This window comes from Dichomitus squalens (genome assembly GCF_000275845.1).
Source record: "Dichomitus squalens LYAD-421 SS1 unplaced genomic scaffold DICSQscaffold_1, whole genome shotgun sequence".
NCBI classification, from domain to species: Eukaryota; Fungi; Basidiomycota; class Agaricomycetes; order Polyporales; family Polyporaceae; genus Dichomitus; species Dichomitus squalens.
Genome location: NW_006766883.1, coordinates 1,677,345 through 1,696,332, shown reverse-complemented (window position 1 = coordinate 1,696,332; position 18,988 = coordinate 1,677,345). Strand labels below are relative to the sequence as shown.

The following is an 18,988-nucleotide window of genomic DNA, read 5'->3' as shown; positions in this document are numbered from 1 at the left end:
TTACGGCCCAGACTCTCCAGACGCCCCATTGCTCCCGATCAGCGTCCCGAAACCGGTGAATCAATGAAATACACAAATCGACTTCAGCGTCAATTGAAACGTCCCTCTGGATCTGTTTTGTCATCCGACCGTAATTCCTGCTAATATTGCGAGCCTTCATCGGGATCTTGTTCTTGAGCCCCTCTTCCCCGAACGACAACCATGCCCAAGGCAGCCCCCTCAACGTCTACGGCAACGCGCTCGTCTGGAGCGCCCTTCCAAAGCGCGCAAGTATTACGCAGAAACCAGGTACGCCGCCTTCTTTCCCAGTAGATTCGGATCGATCATCTTGACCGACGTCGTGGCCGATCTCTGTTTCTAGGCTTGCCATCAGTGTCGACGGCGCAAGTTGGTGAGTTCAGCGGGTTTCTTATGCACAGGCCAATATGAGTTGATCGCCCACGTCTTTGTCTGCAGAAATGGTTGGTTCCTCGGCCAATGCCCGATGCCCGAGGCTGCTGAATACATGAGCGCTTTTTGTCTGCAGTGACGCCAAGCGCCCGTGCTCGACGTGCGTGCGCTCGCATGCTTACTCCGTCGCGCACGCGCCTCCCGGCACAGAGTTGCCGCCACACCCGGAGTGCACATTTGACGAAGGTGAGTATGTTACGCCAAACCACCTGATTGTCTGAAATGACCGGTTCAGATCCGCCAGTCTCCGAGTCAACAATTCCTGACTCCGAGGATTCTCCTAAGAACCGTTTCGAGCGGCTCGAGAACAAAATCAGTGGGTACGATATCTGTATGCCACACTGCCTGGTGCTCATGCATGCTGCAGATGAGTTGGAAGCTCTTCTCCGAGACAAAGATCAGTCTTCCCCCTCAGATGATAGCAGTCCAAGTCGCACCAGATCCGCGGCCAGCTCTTATGAGTCATCTTCCTTGATCATGAGCTACCCGGACAGCTTGAATATTGATCCCACTCTCAACGGTGCCGTCATCGACATGACTGATTTCTCAACCACTCCAGGGCTCGATGATCTTGCCGGTGTATCCGCCTTCGTAGGCACCCCTTTTCAGATGAGCTTCGACGACAACATCTCCCAGAACAATATGGCGCAGTCGCAGGAAAAGACCTACCCCAGACCGGAAGATTACGGCGAAATGCTCAATCCATCTTGGCCAAAGGGCCTGCCCAATCACTCCACCTTACGGTATCTGTAAGCCGATATTGTCGTTGCAGGCGGGAGCCATGGCTGACACGGAGCAGGGTCGAAGCATTTTTCACAAATACGCCACTTGCTGATCGCATGTTTCATTCCCGCACATTCCTTGCGTCTCTTGAGCTCCCATCGACGCATTCCAAGTTCCCACTGCCGGCAATATTGCATGCTATGTGTGCTCTGGGCAGCATGTATACAGCTTCCGCGGCTCCTTCATCCCATGGTTTGTCAACTGCTTGCTCTCAGACGTCACCTAACTGATTAGGTATAAGCTGATCTACTTAGTGTGAGTTTCGCTGAGTTACAGATTCAAGCCGCCAGGCTGGGACTAGAGTACTCGTTGCGTACCACCTCAAATTTATTTGGAGCACTTCAAGGTGAGCGTAGTGGTGTTGAGATCAATGCTCAATGAACGAAAGCTTAATCGGCCCCTTCACAGCGCAGGTCCTCGTAGCACTATGGTATTGGTATAACGCGAGGTGGTCTGAGGTGAGTACAACGATTGCGCTCGGTGTCTAGCCTCTGACTATCATCCAGGCGTGCGTTGCCTTCTCTATCTCGCTCCGTCTTGCCGTTCCCTGCGGTTTGAACGTATGCCCGCCATTTGAGAGCATCTCGAACTCGAACATGGCCCGCTCGTCAATCATTCCCGCCTCTAGTAACCCTTTGGAAGATGAGACCCGACGAAACACCTTCTGGATAGGTGAGCTGTCCTGTTAACCGTTTGGCGGCGTGGACATACTGACAGAAGCACATCAGCGTACATGATGGAACGTCATTTTGGGGCCATCAACAATTTCGCCATGTTTCTCGACGACGAAGATGTTTGCCAGATGCTTCCTGTGCGCGCCGAACAGTTTGAACAAGGCGTAAGCGGGCCATGGAAGCAATTCGCGACGTGGATCGTACTCATCTCTGCACAGATTCTGGTACCATCAGACAACCGTCAGTGGTCACACGAACCGGGCATCGTGCATGAGCATATGGACGAGCAGATTGACTCGTTTGGCCTCCATGTGAAGGCGTCAATGATTTTGTCAAAGGTGAGGCTCTTCAATAGCCGATACAAGATGCGGCGCCATCGGGGAGATCCTGCGTTGGAACCAGACCCCGCTGGCCTTCCCGGAATGCCCCGACCAGACCTCATTCAATCCACTCCTGCATTCGTCGAGATCGACAACTCGATCAAGTCTTTCCTTGCATCGCTCCCCTCACACCTCAAGGACCCGTTTGCTGACGGCGCTATCGACGTCTCGCTGCTCACTGCGATCTCTAGCGCTCACTTGTGCGTCACCTTGTTCGCCGTCAAGACTGCTCTCACAGATCCCTCATCACAGCGCTACCATCATACTCCACGAAGGACATGCTAACATCGGACGCCCAACTTGCATATCCTCCTGCAGAGTACTTACGGCGTCCCGTGCTATTTTGAACCTCTTGTACCGGGCCTACTCCACGAGCCACAATCTCGCGTTGACAGGAGTGTTCCCGATGGTTCGTCCGTATGATTGTGCTACTATGTGGACGTTTGCGATAACCTTCAAACTCTTCTGTAGGTCTGCTGGTTCGCCGCCGGCAGAGTTCTTGTCCGCTTCCTCCGGTCACCCATCGAAGCCAAGAGCGATGAACACATCACTGCCCTCCAGGCAGAGGTAGACTTTATCAGGTATATACTAAAGATGGTCCGAAGGCACCGGCTCCTCTGACCATACCAGCAGAGGCGTGATTTCCAGCATTGGAGAGAGCGTTCCTCATGCCAGTGCGTACCTTCCAACCTACTGCCGCACGAACCCCGGCCATAATATGAATTGCAGGGCAATATGGGAAGATGTTGAACGATTACCTCATCCAAACCTGTGGCAAGGAATACGCAAAGCCTGCCAGTGTCTGCCCTCCTCCACGTCCCAGTGGCGAGTCTCATCAGTCGGAAGGACATGGTTTCCAGGAAGACGATATGGAGGTGCCTCGACGTGTCTAAAGTTACAGGAGTATCATAATTCTGTTTTGCATTGCGGTCTAGATGCTCGCTCGTCAATGTATTTCATTCATGGTTACGTGAAGGGACCGGGGCCATCGACGACTATATGCCAGTCAATGACAGTGGTATCAACTCGCGTGGCTTTAGTTAGAGCCCCTGCCAATGCGACAGGTGTATATAGTAGGAGAATCATGCATCTCATCAGGCAGCGAGCCATGGGTTTCTCACACCCTGTAGGACGGCGAAGCCCCTAGTAGCAGGGTAATCGTGACCAGGACTGCCCGGAGGGCTCTATCCTATTGTACGGCCGTTGTACTTAATCTTATCACACGTTTTCTTCTGCCGTCCACGCCTGTCTGTCGCGACATAAAGTCCATCTCTGTACTACTGCGCAGCGCTGGTCGAATGCGACGCAACGAACAGACGACCGTGGTGTGGGAGACAATGTACCGGGCCGGTTCCGCACCGCGACTTTGGGCTGTAGCAGCACTCGGTGGCATCTAGCTTCCTTACACTAATCACGAAGTCTTGGCTTCCGCTCGGTCACACACCACTGCACTTGTACTCTGCTAACATCTTGAACACAATCTCCATGGGCGGGAACCAGTCTGTGCCGAAGATCACGAAGCAAGACCGCGCCATCCTTGAGTCAGTACATCGGGTGCCCCGCTTCATTTGCCAGAATGTAACCGTTCACAGCTTGAAATTGCAGCGCGATGAAGTACGAAAGTACCAAAAGAAGGTCGGAATGCATGTGGCATCCATATGACTGGGGAGCTGACCTGGGCATCAAAGATCCAAGTAGTATTGGACCGCGAGCATGAGATTGCCAAGCAACAACTAGCAGCGGGTAACAAGGATCGTGCGCTCAGCGCATTGCGGAGACGGAAGTATCAGGAAGGACTATTGGTCAAGACGGACGCTCAATTAGAGAACCTGGAGAAGCTGGTACGTCCCGGTCCATACCAATCTTGTATCTCTTTGGCTAAACATGGTTTCCTTCACTAGGTCTCGACTATCGAGTTCTCACTGGTCGAGGTTTCAGTATTACATGGCTTGCAGCAAGGCAACGTGGCTCTCAAGGAGATCCACAAGGAGCTGAACATAGAGAACGTCGAGCGGGTGCTGGAAGAGACACAGGAGGCCAGGGAGTACCAACGGGTAAGTCCCTTGGAACCATCATACACGCCTGTGATGCTCAGGTTGCGCTGCAGGAAATCGATGAGATGCTTGCCAACTCTCTAAGTCTAGAAGACGAGGAAGCAGTACAAGCAGAACTGCGGGAGCTACAGCTCGAGACGGTACGTTCCACACGCGACCTACGATCTCACTAGAGCTCTAAACTGCCTATGATAGCTCGGCGTGGAGGACGCAGCGCGACCAGTCCAGCTCCCTTCTGTACCAACCGAACGGCCGGTCAGTCCTGTCAAGGGTGAGTCATACTCGGCTTCCGCCTCGTCCCACATACTGATAGAGCGGCAGAACCAGAACCGCAGCCACAAGAACGGGGACGCGTGCCAGTCGCAGCATGATCTATATGTCACATACAACACACCACATGCCTTGTACGATACTAATACACCTGGATATAGAAGTACTCTACCAACCCTCGAAGTCGCCGAAGCCAATCCTTCGCTTTTTCTTACTCTCTTCCAGTGGTGCGGGCGAGGAGTTTGGAACAGCTTCAATGGGTCGCTTCGCATTCGTATTGAGATTCAGGTACTTCCCTACTCCACCGCCCACCGCACCCGCCGCCTTCTCGGTTCCCACCTTGACACCGAACCAATTGATGTCATCCTTGGCCGTTTCTTCGGCCTCTTTCGCCCGCGTAACCTGGGTTTCGGCCTTCCGCGCTCGTTTCTTCTCTTCCCGCCGTTTGTATTCCTCGAACGGGTCCTGATAGCTGAAACGCAGCGAAGCCTGAACAATGTGTGGTGGTAAACTTAGATACTACGACTTACATTACGACCTCGGTGATGCGGACCTGCTTCGCTGGTCGCTCCGTGCCGGGCTTCACAGGCAACCCTTCAAGCGCGTCGAGCACATCCTCACCACCGACAAGCTTGCCGAATACCGTATGCTTCTTGTCTAGATTTGGCGTTGCACGGAACGTGATGTAGAACTGCGAGCCATTTGTGGCCGGACCTTTGTTCGCCATCGCAACGATACCTCGACTATCGTGCTTGGCCGCGTTGCGGAGGTCGTACTCGTCACGGAATGGCGTGCCCCAACATGACTCGCCGCCAGAGCCTGTTCCTGTCGGGTCACCAGTCTGGACCTGCGTGGGAATCTACGTTTAGATCGTCGCCCGACGGAAGAATCATATACGCACCATGAAGCCAGGGACCAGTCGATGGAAGAGACAGTCGTTGTACTTCCCGGCTTTCGCCAGCTGCAGGAAGTTGTAACACGTTTTTGGAGCCTAGCGCGGGTTTGTTATCAATATGCGTCGGTCGTACGAAAAATGAGACGCACCTTCTCGCAGTAGAGCTCGATATTGAGACCCCCGCCGCCCAGGCTAGTGATGACACGAACATATGCACGTCGCTTGCCCACGTCCTTCTCCTTGCCCTTGCCTTTCGGTGGGTTCGCAAACTCGTCGAACATCAGTTCCTCCTCGTCCCAGAGTAATTGCGAGCTTTGTGTTTGCGGGTCGACGGAGGTGGAAGTGAGCGAGGCTCCGGGAAGGCCCGTGGAGTAAGGAGAGGCGTTCCCTATGAATGCGTTAGGAACTACTATAAGACGAAGTCTTACGACTGGAAGACTCACAGGGAGTGACCGCCTTAGCCTTCGCGAGAGGACCTCCAGGTGCAGGCTTCACCGCCATAGTTTTGCTTTTATCCGCCTTCTCAGCGCTCGGAGGCTGCATTGGTCTACTGGGTACAGATGCGGGAGGTAGTCCATGAGGATTTTGAAGGGTGATGACATCCTCCCTGAATGTACGTCAGTAGCATACCCGAGGTTGAGCAAAATCCTGGAGCTCACTTTTTGAACTTGACATCTGCTACGAGGTCACGCCCACCTTTGGTACTCTCCGCTAAGAACACGTTGCCTGTGGTGGCGATAGCAACAATGTGCGAGTGCTCGCTGAATGGCTTAAATGAGATGGGGTCATGAATCTCTCCCGAGGGTTTCCGAGCGTAGTGGAGGGTGATGAGGTCGGACGGCTGAAGAGGCTCCTGCGTTACAGGGTTGATGTTGTTGTGCTGCCTACAGCCATCCTGTTAGCCACTGTTACGATCGCTCATCAGCGTGATGGATACGCACTTAAGCCATGGTATGATACTGACTAGCTCGAACACGTTCCCAGTACCATCGGGATTCCGTGCACAGACAGGGTTGGTGAATGGCTGAAAGGTTAGCGCACAGCAGTCAAAAGGAGTGCGTGAGCCGGGGTGTGGAGCTTCCTGTTTACTGCGCAGGTTGATCAACGCCTGGCAAGGGTCGTGGACGTTGATAGTAGACTCACGCCTTGTGTCCAGCAGAGGAAGCGGTATGTTGCCCAAACATCCCGGAGTGCTCGGCATGCGTGACATAGAGCTTGTTTGAATTGCCGTGCCCCATGTTGGACCAGTGTGGACGCGAAAGTCTGGGGTAGGAATGTGTCGCAAAGAAGTGGTAGTGGACCAAAACAAGGCCTCGGAGTCGTTCTCGCGAGTTGCTGCTCGCGTTTCCAGTCACGTGTCCATACGTATGACGGGAATTTGTAGACGCGCGTGACCTCTAGCTTCTCCGACTCGTTCGGCTTACCCCTTGCCCTCGTACGGACCTGCGGCCAGCAATAGAACATATCTAGTGTGTGTCTATATCGTATAGTAGTGCGACGCTTCGCTAACACTGACTTGACAGCTCTGTCAAGCATCTTCGCATGCTCATCCGGACAGCGCGCCATGCTATCCCACCACCTATTGCCCTCGACTTTCTGATCCCGAACTCCATCCTACGTCGAACTCTATGCTACACTTCGTCTAAGTACTCTCAACGCCCATCTACGGAGGGCGTAATACAACGGGAATCCACACCTACCGTGTCTACTCTCCCCGCACGCAATATCACCCCCGGCACTGTTTTGACGCAGCTCGAGGAGGAACTCCACCCATTCGAGGCCCACCCTCTCGCGAAGGGCACGAATGCCCAGGTCAAAGCGTTCAACAAGATCATTCCGGAGCTTCGTGGCGCCTTCTTGAATAACAAAGTCGCCGACGTATCAAATCTGTGGTCCGCCCTCAAAGCACGGAACCTACTCGCTTTCTTCGGACCTGCCCACTACGACTCATGTTCAAATCACATCGCCGGGTACGTCAAGCGCAGGGCCCTCCAGCTCAGCGAGGAGGAGATATCGGTGCTACAGGAAATGGCGCTGGTGTCGGCTGCGGGTGGAGCCACATCCGGTCTGAAGGCACTCATGGTCTTCCGTATCAAGAGCGGACAACCACAGTCCGTCCTGGACCTGTATGGGGGTTACCTTGAACACCTACATAAACATAGTGTCACACAAGGCAACATTGAGGAGGAGCAAGCGGAAGAACTGGACCCCGACGAAGATTCCGCTTCTGACGAAGAAGCTACGTCCTTGCATTCTCCCCCTCCTTCGTCACTCAGTCGTATTCGCGAAGACATCCTTCTCTGCGCGGTCATCGCGCATGCTCAACTCGACACATTTAACGGAGCTGTGCGCATGTATCTAGAGGCTGCGACCCGCATCCACACTTCCACAATGGAGGAGATCCTCCATCGCATCCGTACCCTCCCTGATCTCCGAGCTAAGGTTGACGAGTGGGTTCAACGCCTGGAGACTGCTTCGCTTCTCTCTCGACCCGAAGCGTTGACGAAACATCTTCACAACGTGACAAATTCCTCCGCCTCCCGTACGCTCCAAAGGTTGTACGCACGTACAGTGTCAGGAGTCGGAGGGCCTGACCCTTGGCTGGCCTCGCGACCGGAAGACCTCTCTAATACACGCGTGGTGCTCCTCCCGTCCTTCTTCTGGTCATCGTTCCTGACGAGTTTCCTTGCCTGCAACCACGTCGAGCTCGCGGAACGGCTTTGGGATGACATGCTGCGCTTCGGCGTGGTGCCGGACGTTGTTGCCTGGAATGCGCTGCTGGATGGGTACGCGAAGCTGCGGATGGTCGACTCAGTCCTGAAGACTTGGGACGTGATGGCCTCGCAGAAGGTGCGGCCGGACGCATTGAGCTACCGTGCTGTCATCGAGGTACTCTTCTTGGCGGGTCGATACAAGGACGCTCTCACGCGTTTCGACGCGTTTCAGAAGGACCTTCCCAACTTTCGCGTTCCCCATGACCATTCCACCGTTCTAGCCGTCTACAACACCGTCTTGTATCAGCTGCTTTTCGTATCTCGGGAGCCTCAGGCCAAGGCTATCCTGGACCAGATGGAGAGCAAGGGCCCCAAACCAGACGTCGTCACTCTGAACACCTTCATACGGCATTACGGGCGAAAGGGGGACCTCAAGGCCGTTGCGCAGATCTTGCGGAAATTTCAGCCTGCCGAGCTGAAGCCCGACATCTACACGTTCTCCACCCTGCTTTCAGCCATGCTCAAAATCCGGCCAGACGCGGACCGGATTGTGATCAACCTCATGAAGAAGTACGGTGTCTCGCCCGACACGACGTCATTGACGGCCATCATGGACCGGCAGCTCCGTGAAGCGACCCCCGAGAATTTCAAGATCGCCATGGACCTGCTTGGGAAGATGGAACGTAACGAGTACGAAAACGCCGAGCCGAACGCGATCACATACACTTCCGTGCTCACTGCTATCAACCGGGGCGATTGGCTCGACCGAAAAGTCGTCGAGGAGCATAACAGGCGGATATGGGAGACGATGATGAGCAGAGGTGTCCGCCCGAGTCGGACTACGTACAACGTGCTACTCAAAGCATCGCTCAACGGACAGAAGCCGGAGGGAGTGAAGAACGCTATGGCGTACTACAGGGATATGGTGACGCGGCGGGTGCAGATGGGGAACGAGACGTGGTATATCCTTCTCCATGGGCTGATGGCAAGGAAGCAGTTTGCGCTGGCGCAGGAGATGGTGAAGGACATGCATCGCTTCAACCCCAAAATGCCGGGAGCGCTACGCACACTGGCGATGAAAATAATGCGACAGTCTGATAGTTGAAGCGAGCGGACGTACCTCTGATGTCACCGTACTAGTGCACGTTTCAACTAGCATTGTCTCGGAACATGCGTTCGCGACTCAAAGGCCTCGCTCGCCGAGAAAGAAGGACTTTCCGAGCCCGAGTCTGACGTATCGGGCGTAGGCTTGTGATTCGGTCAGATGAGATATGAGCGATGGGGTAAAGATGTGGGAGCGATAGCAGGGTTGTACGTACCCCAATAACTCCATCTCCTACCGAGCCATTTGCCCAGGTACGGGAGGAGGACTATTGAGAGGAGCTGCTGAAGCTGCTGGAGGCTCTCCTGCCACTCGAGTTCTGCAAGGCGGTCCTCCTCGTCCGAATCGTAAGAGTCGCCCGACGAGTTTGATATGGTGTCTAGAGACTGGACGGACTCGGGCATGGTCGTGGCGGGAGAGGAGGGTCGGAAAGCGGGAACGGGGATACGGCTCGTCGGCAAGGGCGCACCTGACCTCATGTGTCGTGCCGCTCGAGTTGTCGAGTGGAGAGCCACAGACACGCGACAACCGCCAGAGTCGCACCGGCCGCAAACCGTCCTCCGTCACCACCGCCAGCATCAGCCTGCGCTCGCCCTCTGGCTGATTCGCCCCTTCTTTAATTCAGACTGTCACTACCTGCCCCCAGACGACACACCTCTCTCTCCTTCTCTTCTCTGCAGATGCACCATGCCGCCAAGATCCCGCAGTCGCCTCGTGGGCCAGCCCTTACTGTATGCGATATCCGTCTTTGCTAGCTTGGGTGTCTTCCTGGTGAGTCTTCACACCAGAACATGCGTTCGCCACTGTTATCTCTCAGCCAATGCTGAACTTGCCTCCTCAAGTTTGGTTATGATCAAGGGTAAGCCTACCGTACTCCCGTGCCTCAATGCCTGTCTGAACCTGGGTCTCCCTGCCAGCGTCATGTCTGGCGTGATCACCGGCCCTTACTTCCGGAAGTTCTTCAACGAGCCTGATGCCATTCAGGTCGGGACCATGGTCGCCGTGCTGGAGATAGGAGCGTTCAGTAAGTCCGCACGACAGTTTGGTTTAGGCTGAGTTCTGATGTCGGCCGTGCAGTCACGTCTGTCGCTGCGGGACAGATTGGCGATAACATAGGCAGACGAGGCACGCTCTTCAGCGGAGCCGTCGTCTTTGCCATCGGCGGCGCTATCCAGACCTTCACTCCAGGCTTCTGGGTCATGGTCTTGGGTCGTATCATCTCGGGTTTCGGAGTCGGATTGCTCTCGTGAGTATGGCGAAGTGCTCGCGCTTTGCCTCCACGGCTAATGATATTTGGCCAGGACTATTGTCCCTATTTACCAGAGCGAGGTTTCCCCTCCAAACCACGTAGGTGCCTGAGCTGTATGGGAATGCCGAGATAGTCGCTGATGCGGTTCTTCCGCAGCGCGGCGCTCTCGCGTGTATGGAGTTCACCGGCAACATATTCGGTTACGCGTCTTCTGTGGTATGTCCTTCCAAACCCAATCTTGCGAAGCTCTCTCACCTGAGCGGCACATGTAGTGGATTGACTACTTCTGCTCTTACATTGACTCCGACCTCTCGTGGCGTATACCACTGTTCATTCAATGCGTCATTGGTGCGATCCTCGCGGCGGGCTCGCTTGTGATGCCGGAAAGTCCGCGGTATGTTTTCGTACTGGATCTGCTAGTTGCGCTTCTGACATGCTCTCAGGTGGCTAATTGATGTAGATCGGGACGAAGAGGGGATGAAAGTAATTGCCGACCTCCATGGCGGTGATCCCGAGGACCTCGTAGCCAAGGCCGAATTCCAGGAAATCAAAGATAGAGTCATCTTCGAGGTGAGTGACTAGGAAGGGACGTTACAGAGGTTAGGCACTGACAAGCCGAAAGCGTGAGAGTGGTGAAGGCCGGACGTACGCGAACATGTGGAAGCGGTACAAGAAGCGCGTACTACTTGCTATGTCATCTCAAGCCTTTGCTCAGCTAGTAAGTGGACTGGTTCATGTTCGCCATCGTGTGACTGAAAGCTGCTGTTTCAGAATGGCATCAATGGTAAGACCGAGTTCTTGCATCCCTTCGTGACATGCTAATGCATAAGTTTCTTACAGTCATCTCATACTATGCCCGTAAGTGATGCATATATGTTTATAAGAATGGCTGTAGAATAACAATCGCTCTTTCGATAGCACGAGTGTTCGAAGGTCGGATATTTTCACTATTAAACCCCGAATAAGTCTAATGCAGGACACTACAGAGGCCGGATGGATTGGACGAGATGCTATTCTCATGACTGGAATCAACGCGATCATATATATTCTGAGCACGCTTCCTCCGTGTGTGCCTCCTTCGATATTCAATTGTGTCATAATGAACTTAGGTCATCCCTTAGGTGGATCCTAGTTGACCGTTGGGGACGCCGTGTTATCCTCCTGAGCGGTGCTGTCGTCGTATGTCGCAACAGCTGATGAATATTCCGCTGGTCTGACTATTTGATGTTAGATGGCCATATCGCTTGGCTTTACCGGATGGTGGATGTACATTGACGTGCCTGAGACGCCTCAAGCCGTCGTTGTATGCGTTATCATCTTCAATGCTGCCTTCGGATACAGCTGGGGACCTATCCCTTGGCTCTACCCTCCTGAGGTTTGTCCCAGAGACCGTTCCGGAATTCGTTTACTGATTCCCGGACGTACAGATCATGCCTTTGACGGTCCGCGCAAAGGGTGTTTCTTTATCAACGGCCACGAACTGGGCATTCAACTTCCTTGTAGGGGAGATGACTCCGTACCTGCAAGAAGCGATCGAATGGAGATTGTATCCTATGCATGGCTTCTTCTGTGTCTGCAGCTTCGTTCTCGGTGAGTTCGCCTATTGTTCATCTGGAATGCGGTCTAACGATGCGTTTGATAGTGTACTTCTGTGCGTTTTGGCCCGCATTGTTTGCTGTTCGCGTACTAACATCCCGATAGTGTACCCTGAGACGAAGGGTGTCCCGCTGGAGGAGATGGACGCAGTCTTCGGTGAAGGTAAGTACATGCTACGTTGACCGAACCTGCCTTGTCTCACGATCCCTCAGAGGAGCTCGAGGAACGCCTAGAAGACGAGGCATCGGAACGTGGATCTCTGCTGTCTCAACGGTCCAGCCGGTCTCGCCGAAGCCACACGCGGACTCCAAGCCACGGGCTGGTGAGCCGCCTATTGGGCCGCAAAGGAAGGGCAAATTATCAGCCCATAGAAGACAGCGACGAATAGGAACTCGCGAGGATGAACAGCAGTGTAGTCGAGGGCGATCATCCCGACGTGTTGCCTCGGCGTCCGACGCCCATCGTCCACTCGGACGAGAGCGACGACGATTGACCGAGGTGATCGTGTGCAGGGCGAGACAGGATGACCGCCAAGTGGTAATGTATTTGGTAGTTAGACTGTCTTCTTCACTACCACTGTCCATCCTCACCCATACAGTCTAGACAGCTGCTACCGTAGCTACTACCACACTAATCCGTCCTGTACCAGACCCCTGCCCCACACCATCTGCTATCCCTTCCACACTGCACTGTATTGTATGCTTGTCAAGTAGTCGCTCTCGATGCTAACTACCCAACTTCGAATGTTCATTTTCCTGCCTCGATCCAATCATGCTGGGACGCGTGCAAGACCGTAACCCGGGAGAATATATTGTTTTAAGGTTTAGCGAGACGGGCGCTCCCGGACAGCGAGTGCTTGCCAGACATGAAGCGCAGAAACCATGCCACTTCTGTTTCCTTCCATCCCAACGACCTGGGCACGGCTCTCGGCTCGAGCATCTCTCCCTAGGGCTCGACCGCCACGACCTCTACACACGCGAACCGCTCCTAAAGGATCTCGAGAGGATGTCTCAAGTCCTCTCGCCTCGGAGGCGCTCGATTTCGAGCAGCTAAGCCTCCAAAGAGACATTGTAAAGGCAATGCAAATCGCCTTCCCGTCCGTGAAGCAGCCTACGCCCGTCCAACGCAGGCTCATCCATGCGGTACTCAGCGGGAAGGACGTGTTGCTCAAAGACAAGACTGGAAGCGGGAAGTGCGTGGCCGTGTTTCAACTCGCTACGTGCACATGCTGACTGCTGCGACTTGCCAGGTCTTTCGCTCTGCTTATTGCCCTACTCAGCCAAATGAGTGGTTCAGCCCACAACGAGCGTTCCGGGAGTGGAGCGAAAGCGTCTTCAATTAACTCCCTTCTCCTCGTACCGCACAGGGACCTTGCATACCAGTTCTTCTACTGGATCGAATGCATACACCGGTTCATGACGCTAAAGCAGCCGCTGGCCTCCATTGCGCAAATTCTGGTCCGGGACTCCTCCGCGCCGCTCAGGGAGCATCTTGCTCCCATACAGCAAACCCCTCCGCAAATCCTCATCGGCACGCCCCAAGCCGTCCTCGAAGCCGTCGAGGCCGACCCGCACGCGCTCCCTCTCGACGGGCTGTCCACTGTCGTCGTCGACGAGGCGGACTACCTCATCGAAAGTGTGCCCATGCTCCGCGACAAATACGCCATGAAGAAAATGGCGAAGAAGATCGAGCGTCACCCGGGGCCCACGCGTCTCCTTTTGAACCACATATACGGCGCTCTGAGCGAGGATTGGGAAGGCCGGCCACGGACAAGGGAAAAGCAACTTGATCGCAGGCGAAGTCAGACGACACGGAAGGCGCCGCAACTCGTCATGATGAGCGCGACGTTGAGGAATCACCTGAGGCGATTCCTGCTCGCGGACAGCGGCTGGTTCACGAAGGGGCATGGGACGCTGGTGAAGATCACCGGCGACCCTTCGGCCTACTATCCCAAGGAAGTGGAGGACTCTGCTATAGAAGACAAGGCTGAGTCTACGGTCGGCGGAACGGACGTTAAGCATCATGTTCTGGTCATTGACTCATCGGGCCACGCTCACAACATCGAGGGAGCTGTCAGTGCTTCCCCGGAGCAGGCTTCAACGGCGCTATTCAAGGAGCCCCTCGAGCAATCTCAAACGCCTGAGACACCTGAGGACATTGCCCTTCGCGAAGCACTCGATGAGGGCGGAATACTTGGTGAGCATAGTGCTCCGGACAAATTCTTGCGAGAATCTAACTTGAGTCGCCATCTTGGCAGATGCTTCCAATTACTATGCGCTTGAGGCCGTCGCGGTGGCCTTCGGGGTGGACGTTCCGAAATTGGCACTACTTGTTTTGCCTTCGAATGCCCCTGTCCAGCAGAGGGTGGACGTGTTGCGGGCTTTTGGGATCAACGCTCACCCATTGGACGTCATCAAGGACGGGAACGGGAGATCGCACTTGATGCAACAGAATTTCGACGCCACCGATGAGACTCCGACGTTGCTCGTGTCCACGCTCGCATCGACGCGGGGTCTGGATCTCCCGCAACTCTCGCACGTCTTCATTCTCGGCATCCTCGACGGCGGCGTGGACTCGTATCTCCACGTCGCGGGGCGTGTCGGGCGGTTCGGACGGGGCGGGAGGGTGATCAGCGTGTTGTCAGAACGGCACGAGGTCGTTGCGAAGGACGGCAAAGTGAGCGCGAGAGACGAGCCCCGGATGATGGCTGCCATGCTGGAGAGGATGGGCATCACTCCGGTCAAGTATGAGGACGTCGACTAGGCATAGGAGGCAGTACGAATATATGGTAGTTACAGCATGGGGCGCCACAAAGCATCTGCGCGCGCTTGCATTTGTGTTTCCGCTCACCGCTGCGTCGCGCAATTTGTCCGCCGGGCTTCTGAGAGTGAGTGCTCGCGCGTGGGATATGGTGGCTGCTCGGCTCGATAAGACGTGTGACCGTGTCGTCTACAAAGGGGATGCGTTTCTTTAATGACGTAGTGGAAGCCTGTATCAGTAGAGATGTAAGCCCGATACTTATCAGGCATGTTTAGGTTAGACGGGGGCGGGCGTCGGGCGGGGTATGGCGGGGCGCTCCTCACAAACCTTCATGCGGCATTCTGGAAGCGGATGCCCTGGAGACTGAGTGTGTCCATCTGCTGGGTAAGTACATAGTCGTATCGTGCTTGGCTCTGTAAGTCATCTGCAGCGCTCTGTTGGGCCGCACACGAAGTGGAGCATCTGCACAAGCTAGGCTGACACGTGGGTCTGGATACATCGCAGCCGCTATCTCGAACCCTCGGGAGCGGGCTGCATCCACGACCGCCGTGACCGGGGCACAGAGCCCGCGTCGGATTCGGACGCAGCGCCCCCAGCGGCTGGCTCTAGTGCACTCTTCCATCGTACTCGGTCCGATTTATCTATCCTTCTCCTCCCGTCCCTTTCCTTCCCTCCCTCTCCTCTCCTCTCCTCTCCTCTACCCCCACCTCCTCCTACGGGGCCCGCCATGCCTGTCTCTCGTCCCCGTCCATGGTCGGCCATCCTCTGGCCTTGTCTCGTCTGCCTCCTCTTCCTGGTCGCATCGGTTTCTGCTCAGTCGTCTGCAAACAACACGGCTTCTAGCAATTCCCAGTCCTCCACGCAATCTCCTTCGCTTTCTCTCACGACCGGCTCTACGACTATCACGACCACCGTACACTCGGGCAACACGAATGTGCCTGTGGCCACGGTTGTCCCCACCACGTTCAACGTAACGGTGACCCCAAGCCCGACCTCGTCGCAGTCCACCACCACTGCTCCCGCGCAGACCACTTCCGCCGCTCCTGACTTTACCAAGCTCGATACCCATCTTGATCCCGGGTTCGGTGTTCTTGGTGCGATCCTCATCCTCACTGGTCTCCCTAGCGCATTCCTCGGCTATAAAAACCGATGGTCGTCCTTCTTCCTCATCGGTTTCTACACCCTGTCGGTCGTATGCTTCGTCCTCATCCTCCGTTTTGGAGTTCTCCAAGCCGTCAACCCCCCTAACGCGACATTGCGCGGCCTCTTCGTACTCTCCTCCGTTGTCGCTGGCATAGCGGGCGGAGGAATTGCCATTTTCTTTTGGAAGGCCGCCAAGTACTTCACTGGCGCGTGGGGTGGCTTCGCGCTTGCCTTGTGGATTCAATGCTTCCGCAATGGCGGCGTCATTCACCCGCTTGGTTTCAGGTGGATCATGTATATCGGTAAGCGATTCTCGTGCCCTCGGCGCCCAGACGATCCAGACTGAATGGTATGGTTACTGTCTGCAGTCGTGTCCGTGATCGGCTTCGTGCTCTGCACCATCCCGAAGCTGCATTACTACATTATGCTCACGTCGACGGCGTTTGTTGGAGCGACGGCCTTCATGCTAGGCGTGGATTGCTTCACGACTGCCGGCCTTAAGGAGGTATGCGGCCTATTTATACCATGAGTGTGCCAATATGTCATCCGCTAACCTTGTGTCCGCATGGCCAGTTCTATGTGTGGAATATCGGCTTCGATTCGCTCTTCACCAAGTACACCCAGCATGGAATCCAGTTCCCTGTCACACAGATCATGGAAATCGAGCTGGGTATGATGGGTGCCGTCGCCATCATGGGCATCGCGGTGCAATTCCAGATCCTCAAGATCCTCATGCGCAAGATGAAGGAAATAGAGATGGAGCGCAAGCGACAGGACCTGCAGGCGGAAGCTCGGGCGGCGGAGCGCTTCAAGGACCTCGAGGCGGAGATGAGCGAGTGGGAGCGCACGCACCCGTCGTCGCTTGCCAAGCATGGCCGCGCAGACAGCAACTTCTCCGGCTTGCCCCTCCTCGGTAAAGACGGGGCTCTCCTCGATTCTCCCTCAGGAACGCCTCGGCCACGCTACCAGTCCGGGCTGTCCGAGTTCATGGCAGCCCCCACCCCGGCTGAGGAGCTCAACCGTGCGGCGAGGCAGCAACCGCAGAGCACCGGTATCCTCCCTACCCTAGACCTGGGCGATGACATCGAGGCGAACGTACCCGAGACGTTTATTGTGAAAAAGGCCGACTCGAATGATTCGAGGCAGTCCAGGGCGCTCACTCCGGGAGAACTAGATGACCTCAGGCGGCGAGAAGAACTCTTGTCCGAGATCCAGGGCATTCGTCGGTCCATTGAGATCTTGAGAGCAGACACTCCGGTTCCTATCCCCTCCAGCTCGTCGGAGTCGCGTCACCCTTCGCAGTCGTCTCGGCATCTCAGCCAGGATCTCTCCGCCTTCGGTATCCCTGCTCCCGCCCATCTTCGCCCACCCCGCCAACGCGATCCTCGCGCCCGTGTGCAGTCGATGGAGCTCACGACCCTGTCCAATGCTGACGCTGGTACCTCTATCGGTCGGCCGACTAGCGCTCCTCTTCGCGACGACAACTGGGAGATGTACCTGCACGAGCGGAAGCTCTTCCAGCCGCCCTCCGGTACTACCGCGCCTATCGCTACGACGCCCATGGCCTCTCCTCCGCCCAAGGTCCCCGTGTCGCCTGCTGTCGTAGAGGCCCTGAAGGAGCGTCAGCGACGCGAGAGTGCGCTCTCTGGTCAAGGTGATCCCGCCTCAGCCAAAGCCTCCAGCGAAGACCTCCCGCTCGCTCTTCGTCCCCAGCACAGGAGGGCTACGTCTCAAGGCGGGAGCATCCCGGTCACTATCCTCCCCCCTAAACGCCCGGTTGCACAGCCCGCCCCGAAGAGCCCGGAGTCACCGGCCGCCCGGGTGAAGACGTTTGAGGAACTCGTGGAACGCCACCAAAAGAAGCTGCGGGAGCTACAGGACCCCATCACGCAGGCGGAAAAGGAGCAGGCGGACATCTCCAACGCCCGCGACCGATGGCAGCGAGCGAAGAACGCGGAGAAGCAGTCGATGGCCAAGCGTCAGGCGGAGAAGGAGCAGGCGGCGAAGAAGGAGCGCAAGTCGGGCGAGGGACGGCGCGGCGGCGCGGCTCTCGCTTCGCCGGATAAGGACAAGGGGCACAGGCGGTCGCTCAGCGCGGACGTCCTCGCCAACGTCCCTGGATCGGGCACGCCGTCGAAGCGCATGTCGACGATGAAGGTGGAGGACTGGCAGCGGCACCAGCTCGACGAGGACGCTGTTCCTGCGAGGCCGCTCGCGGGCGCGCACAACCGCCCGGGCTCGTCGTCGATGGCGAGGCGGCAGTCTGGCGTCCCGTTCCCCGAGGCCGAGCGGGACAGGCGGCGGATGTCGCAGCACCCCCGCGACCCGCTCAGCTGAACGGCGACGAGAATGTTAAATACGACGTCCGTGCACGGACACGAGTGATATCTGGATAACCCTACTGGAGTAATGTGTACCATTCAACGACGACGATGACCCTACGCTTGGACTGTACCCCTGCGCTCCTTACTTATATCCCGAGTAGTTACTGGCATGCCCCTTGCATTTTGTCTCATGTTTCCCATCAGCATATTCCGCTCGCAGTAGTCAGTAGCTTCGCGTGCACCATTGGACACTCATTTTGGACCGGACTTGGACTAGCGTACACCTCTCATGTTGCAATGATAATACCCTGTCGTCGTTTGTGGGCCCCACCCCCCCAGTACCCGCTCGCATGGACGCGTATCTGAGACAGGAGTGACAGATGAGCTGCGCCGCAAGTACGACTGGCCCCCGCCCTAGTATTATTGTGTGCGTGCGAGATAAGCTTTTACATTTGGAGCTAGTGGCGTGACCGCGGCGATGATGTCGAGCAGTGCCCAATAACGTGCGTTCGATCAATGCAGCACTAGTACGCGTCTGGGGGTAGATGGTGGGAGCTTTGGGGAAGCGAATCCGGGGTAGACTGGGCACTGCAG

General features: G+C 55.9%; 8 protein-coding genes across 8 annotated transcripts; 6 read left to right on the top strand and 2 right to left on the bottom strand.

Annotated features, from left to right (window-relative positions):
- Positions 1–201: 201 nt before the first annotated feature.
- DICSQDRAFT_45973 (uncharacterized protein) lies at positions 202–3,180 on the top strand (the record flags this gene model as incomplete). Its single annotated transcript, XM_007359745.1, has 15 exons — positions 202–288; positions 362–395; positions 511–636; positions 695–766; positions 818–1,199; positions 1,250–1,450; positions 1,488–1,579; positions 1,642–1,691; positions 1,740–1,905; positions 1,962–2,071; positions 2,126–2,487; positions 2,540–2,696; positions 2,759–2,868; positions 2,918–2,961; positions 3,017–3,180. The coding sequence occupies 15 exons, from the start codon at positions 202–204 to the stop codon at positions 3,178–3,180; spliced, it is 2,157 nt and encodes a 718-aa protein (XP_007359807.1).
- A 592-nt stretch (positions 3,181–3,772) lies between these two features.
- On the top strand, positions 3,773–4,712 carry DICSQDRAFT_164805 (uncharacterized protein; the record flags this gene model as incomplete). The annotated part of the gene is made up of 7 exons (XM_007360371.1): positions 3,773–3,832; positions 3,893–3,922; positions 3,976–4,128; positions 4,189–4,341; positions 4,395–4,481; positions 4,537–4,612; positions 4,663–4,712. 7 exons carry the CDS (start codon positions 3,773–3,775, stop codon positions 4,710–4,712), a joined length of 609 nt encoding a protein of 202 aa, XP_007360433.1.
- A 425-nt stretch (positions 4,713–5,137) lies between these two features.
- Positions 5,138–6,744, bottom strand: DICSQDRAFT_123468 (cyclophilin-like protein; the record flags this gene model as incomplete). The annotated part of the gene is made up of 6 exons (XM_007360370.1): positions 5,138–5,458; positions 5,513–5,602; positions 5,656–5,894; positions 5,950–6,113; positions 6,166–6,390; positions 6,650–6,744. 6 exons carry the CDS (start codon positions 6,742–6,744, stop codon positions 5,138–5,140), a joined length of 1,134 nt encoding a protein of 377 aa, XP_007360432.1.
- Positions 6,745–7,858: 1,114 nt separating this feature from the next.
- Positions 7,859–9,325, top strand: DICSQDRAFT_142537 (uncharacterized protein; the record flags this gene model as incomplete). The annotated part of the gene is made up of 1 exon (XM_007360369.1): positions 7,859–9,325. One exon carries the CDS (start codon positions 7,859–7,861, stop codon positions 9,323–9,325), a length of 1,467 nt encoding a protein of 488 aa, XP_007360431.1.
- A 78-nt stretch (positions 9,326–9,403) lies between these two features.
- On the bottom strand, positions 9,404–9,726 carry DICSQDRAFT_142536 (uncharacterized protein; the record flags this gene model as incomplete). The annotated part of the gene is made up of 2 exons (XM_007360368.1): positions 9,404–9,468; positions 9,540–9,726. 2 exons carry the CDS (start codon positions 9,724–9,726, stop codon positions 9,404–9,406), a joined length of 252 nt encoding a protein of 83 aa, XP_007360430.1.
- A 150-nt stretch (positions 9,727–9,876) lies between these two features.
- On the top strand, positions 9,877–12,923 carry DICSQDRAFT_131246 (general substrate transporter). Its single transcript, XM_007360367.1, has 19 exons — positions 9,877–10,093; positions 10,165–10,181; positions 10,240–10,346; positions 10,400–10,568; positions 10,624–10,669; positions 10,728–10,787; positions 10,844–10,965; positions 11,015–11,141; positions 11,194–11,289; positions 11,343–11,355; positions 11,412–11,429; positions 11,490–11,504; positions 11,558–11,636; positions 11,693–11,750; positions 11,803–11,946; positions 11,999–12,161; positions 12,214–12,222; positions 12,273–12,329; positions 12,380–12,923. Exons 1-19 carry the CDS (start codon positions 10,010–10,012, stop codon positions 12,553–12,555), a joined length of 1,560 nt encoding a protein of 519 aa, XP_007360429.1. The 5' UTR covers positions 9,877–10,009; the 3' UTR covers positions 12,556–12,923.
- A 167-nt stretch (positions 12,924–13,090) lies between these two features.
- On the top strand, positions 13,091–15,112 carry DICSQDRAFT_131245 (P-loop containing nucleoside triphosphate hydrolase protein). Its single transcript, XM_007360366.1, has 3 exons — positions 13,091–13,359; positions 13,417–14,363; positions 14,425–15,112. Exons 1-3 carry the CDS (start codon positions 13,247–13,249, stop codon positions 14,928–14,930), a joined length of 1,566 nt encoding a protein of 521 aa, XP_007360428.1. The 5' UTR covers positions 13,091–13,246; the 3' UTR covers positions 14,931–15,112.
- A 493-nt stretch (positions 15,113–15,605) lies between these two features.
- DICSQDRAFT_151348 (uncharacterized protein) lies at positions 15,606–18,850 on the top strand. Its single transcript, XM_007360365.1, has 3 exons — positions 15,606–16,372; positions 16,439–16,575; positions 16,644–18,850. The coding sequence occupies exons 1-3, from the start codon at positions 15,655–15,657 to the stop codon at positions 18,405–18,407; spliced, it is 2,619 nt and encodes an 872-aa protein (XP_007360427.1). The 5' UTR covers positions 15,606–15,654; the 3' UTR covers positions 18,408–18,850.
- The last annotated feature ends 138 nt before the right edge of the window (positions 18,851–18,988 follow it).

What these genes read in the sequence shown, in the direction of transcription:
- DICSQDRAFT_131245 (XM_007360366.1), top strand. Translation starts at nt 13,247, where the DNA reads ATGCAAATCGCCTTCCCGTCCGTGAAGCAGCCTACGCCCGTCCAACGC. An exon ending in GACAAGACTGGAAGCGGGAA is followed by an intron (nt 13,360 to 13,416) that starts GTGCGTGGCCGT and finishes GCGACTTGCCAG; the next exon opens with GTCTTTCGCTCTGCTTATTG. An exon ending in CGATGAGGGCGGAATACTTG is followed by an intron (nt 14,364 to 14,424) that starts GTGAGCATAGTG and finishes CCATCTTGGCAG; the next exon opens with ATGCTTCCAATTACTATGCG.
- DICSQDRAFT_151348 (XM_007360365.1), top strand. Translation starts at nt 15,655, where the DNA reads ATGCCTGTCTCTCGTCCCCGTCCATGGTCGGCCATCCTCTGGCCTTGT. An exon ending in CAGGTGGATCATGTATATCG is followed by an intron (nt 16,373 to 16,438) that starts GTAAGCGATTCT and finishes TACTGTCTGCAG; the next exon opens with TCGTGTCCGTGATCGGCTTC. An exon ending in CGACTGCCGGCCTTAAGGAG is followed by an intron (nt 16,576 to 16,643) that starts GTATGCGGCCTA and finishes CCGCATGGCCAG; the next exon opens with TTCTATGTGTGGAATATCGG.
- DICSQDRAFT_131246 (XM_007360367.1), top strand. Translation starts at nt 10,010, where the DNA reads ATGCCGCCAAGATCCCGCAGTCGCCTCGTGGGCCAGCCCTTACTGTAT. An exon ending in GCTGGAGATAGGAGCGTTCA is followed by an intron (nt 10,347 to 10,399) that starts GTAAGTCCGCAC and finishes TCGGCCGTGCAG; the next exon opens with TCACGTCTGTCGCTGCGGGA. An exon ending in TTCGGAGTCGGATTGCTCTC is followed by an intron (nt 10,569 to 10,623) that starts GTGAGTATGGCG and finishes ATATTTGGCCAG; the next exon opens with GACTATTGTCCCTATTTACC.